The 3,536-nt window shown below is 50.6% G+C and overlaps 1 protein-coding gene across 1 annotated transcript; it reads left to right on the top strand.

Annotated features, from left to right (window-relative positions):
• Nucleotides 1–755: 755 nt before the first annotated feature.
• LOC121873051 lies at nt 756–1,901 on the top strand. Its single transcript, XM_042376366.1, has 3 exons — nt 756–897; nt 997–1,459; nt 1,523–1,901. Exons 1-3 carry the CDS (start codon nt 756–758, stop codon nt 1,899–1,901), a joined length of 984 nt encoding a protein of 327 aa, XP_042232300.1.
• The last annotated feature ends 1,635 nt before the right edge of the window (nt 1,902–3,536 follow it).

Here is a 3,536-nt window from a genome sequence, read left to right as displayed (position 1 = left end):
CAGCTACAGCCCTAGACATAGATGCTTGTGGACATCTTCGAGGACTTGCTCCACTATCACCAAACAGACGAGTTGCAGAGTTACTGATTGGACAAGATTGCCCAGATGCCCTGACTCCCCTCGAGTGTCGGACGGGGCCGGATGGAGCACCTTTTGCAATAAGGACAAGATTGGGTTGGACGATTAATGGGCCCCTGATTGGCAATTTAACTCACAGGTTTACAACGGAATGTTCCATGCTGACCGCCTCTACAGAAAAAACTCGTTTGGAAGAGCAGGTGAAGCGCTTCTGGGAAGTCGAAGCTTTACACCAGACCCCGGGAGATGGCTCCCCATAATCGGTAGAGGATAAACGGGTCATCAAGCTTTGGTCGTCGACTGGACAGACAGTGGAGGGACACTCCCAATTCCATTCCGACGTCAACCGCCCTGTCTACCTGACAACAAAGCGCTCGCCGAGCGTCTCCTACTGGGACTAAGGAAACGCCTATCGAAGGACACAAGGTTGAGACTCCGGTACAAGGTGGAGATGGAAAAGTCATTCAACGAAGGCTTCGCCGAAAGGGTGCCACTAATGGCAATTATCGAAGTCTGGTGGAAGTAGCAGGTACCTGCCTCATCACCCAGTACTAAACCCCAACAAACCAGACAAGGTACGGATAGTCTTCGATTGTGCAGCAGCCTTCACGAAGACTTCACTCAACAACCAAGAGCTCCAAGGACCAGACCTCAACAACAAATTGATTGGAGTACTCATGCGGCTTAGACAAGAGCCGATCGCCCTGATGGCCGACATCGAAGCAATGTTCCATCAAGTGAAGGTAAACCCCGAGCACAGAGACGCTTTACGATTTCTCTGGTGGGAAGGTGGAGATTTGACACAAACGCCAATGACATGTAAGATGACAGTGCATCTCTTCGGATGAGTGTGGCGTCCCTCGTGCGCGGCCTATGCTCTGCAACGGACCTTCCAAGACTTCGGAAATGTGTTCTCAGATGCCGCAAATAGAGCGAAATCAAATTTCTATGAAGACTACGTGCTCCTGTCAGTAACTGAACCCAAAGAAGCAATTATAATATCTCGGCAGTTGCGACATCTTCTATCCCTGGAAGGTTTCAAACTCACAAAATGGATCAGCAACGACAAAGAGGTCCTCAACACAATACCATTTGAAAGTCGACATGCTGGAGTGAAGGAAGTGAACCTGGGATGTGAAGACCTACCCACGGAGAGAGCCTTGGGAGTCATGTGGGACCTAAATGGAGACCAGTTTGCAGCAAAAGTTCAGGTTCCCACCCGACCGGCGTCAAAAAAGGGCTTACGAGCAGTGGTACGCTCGGTGTATGACCCTCTGGGATTCATCTGCCCATTCACCATCAAAGCCAAGCTCATTTTCCAAGACGAAAGCAGGCGGAAGAAGAACTGGGATGAAGACATCACCAAGCAAAACCTTCACAAGTGGTTTTGCTGGCTTGAAGATTTGAAATCACTATGACACTTCAATGTTCCTCGCTGCTACAGACCCGGGGGCCTGGGTTGTGCCACCTCATCGCATCTCCATCACTTCTGTGACGCCGCACAAGTAGCTTATGTAGTTGTGACGTACCTACTGTTAGTAGATAATGAAGGTAATGCCAGATGTTCTTTTGTTTGTGGCAAGGGTCGTCTGGCCCCTCTCAAACAGCTAATGGTCCCAAGGCTAGAACTCTGTGCAGCAGTCATGGCGACAAGAGCAGACCAGACAATCAAGAGTGAAATTGGTGTCCCACTTGAAGAATCCGTGTTCTGGACGGACAGTATGAGTGTGGTCAAGTACATCGCCAACCTAGAGAAACGTTTGCATACCCTTGTTGCCAACAGGATTTCAGCTATACATGAAGTCACGGAGAAGGCCCAGTAGAAACATGTACGATCAAAATGGAATCCAGCAGATGATGCTACAAGAGGCATACCTGTTGAAGACATGTTAAAAGAATGCAGATGGATTGATGGTCTCTCTTTTTTGTCTCTACCTGAGGAGTACTGGCCGAGAAAACCGGAAATCAGATACGAACTTGAGAATGATCCCGAGGTTAAGCTCGAGGCGCTGTCATTAGCCACAGCAGGAAATAATGCCGATGCCATCATGCAACTACTATGGAGCAGGCACTCATCATAGCATGCGCTGTAGAGAGGTGTATCCTGGATCAAGCGAGTATCCAGCATCCTGAGACACGACTTTCAGGGTGCAACATCGAAGCCACTGGAATTGCCTGAACTGTGGAATTCCAAGTGGGCCATCATTTGGTTCCTGCAACGGGAGGCCTATGGTGAGGAGATGAGCCTCCTGCAGCACCGAAGCTGCCACGACAAAGTCGACTGTACCAACTAGAGCCATACCTAGGCCAAGACGGGCTGCTCAGAGTAGGAGGAAGGTTGCAAGATCCCAAAGAAAGAACTGGACCAGTACTACTGCCCAGAGACCACCCAGTGACCAAACTTATAGTGCGAGAAGCACACGCTGTGGGCTCTGGCCATTCCGGGAGAGAACATACATTGTCCATACTCCGGTGTGAGTTCTGGATAGCCCGGTGCCGCCCTCTGCTCGATAAGATAATCAAGGAGTGTGTCACTTACCGCCGTAACAATTGGCAGCCCACTAGGCAGAGGGAAGTCATGCTGCCCGAAGACCGGACCAAGCCCGGGGAAGGCCCTTTACTTACACAGGCACTGATTGCTTTGGCCCTTTCACAGTAAGACAAGGACGAAAAAGTACCAAGAGATATGGCTGCATATTCACCTGCCTAGCTACTCGTGCAGTATACCTGGAGGTGTTGGAGTCTCTAGGTACAGATGCACTCCTAAACGCTACTGTCTGCTTCATCGCCAGAAAGGGTACGACTCCGAAAGGGTACGACTCCGAAACGTATTCGTTCAGACAATGGCACCAACATGGTTGGGGCTTGCAAGGAACTCCGTGCGGCAGTTCGTAGTTGGAGAAATGATGAACGCATACACAGACACCTTCAGAAGAAAGATATAGAAAGGGTTTTCAACCCTCCAGCGGCTTCGCACGTGGGAGGAGTGTGGGAACGGCAAATCCGAACAGTCAGAAAGGTTCTCAGAGCAATTGTGGGGACCCATGTCCTGGATGAATATCGACTGCAGACTCTATTTTGTGAAGTGGAAGCATTCATAAATAGTTGACCCATCACCCCTGCCTCGAGCGACGTGAGAGACCTGGAAGCGCTTCCACCAGCCCACATCCTCCACGGCGGCCCACACGCTGATCTGTCACTAGGAGGATGTCCTCCGAAGGACTCGTATCAACGATGGTGGTGGCACGTGCAGTTCCTAGCACACCGCTTCTGGAAACGCTGGGTGAGGGAGTACCTTCCACATCTCCGCAAACGACAGAAGTACATAGAATCAACCCAAAATCTCCAGGAAGGCGACTTTGTCCTCGTCACTGGAGAAAATCTTTCTCGCAACAAATGGCTATTGGGCAGGGTCACGGCAGTGGTTCCAGGAGCTGATGGTCTGGTGCGACAGGTGC

Source organism: Homarus americanus, unplaced genomic scaffold (genome assembly GCF_018991925.1).
Source record: "Homarus americanus isolate GMGI-L3 unplaced genomic scaffold, GMGI_Hamer_2.0 scaffold11022, whole genome shotgun sequence".
Lineage (NCBI taxonomy): Eukaryota > Metazoa > Arthropoda > Malacostraca > Decapoda > Nephropidae > Homarus > Homarus americanus.
This window is presented reverse-complemented; position numbering and strand designations above follow the sequence as displayed.

Bases quoted from the DNA above. Each gene is read 5' to 3' on its own strand.
- LOC121873051 (XM_042376366.1), top strand. From the start codon at position 756: ATGCGGCTTAGACAAGAGCCGATCGCCCTGATGGCCGACATCGAAGCA. The intron at 898-996 runs GTAAGATGACAG...ATGTGTTCTCAG, and splicing joins GACACAAACGCCAATGACAT to ATGCCGCAAATAGAGCGAAA. The intron at 1,460-1,522 runs GTGGTTTTGCTG...TCGCTGCTACAG, and splicing joins ACCAAGCAAAACCTTCACAA to ACCCGGGGGCCTGGGTTGTG.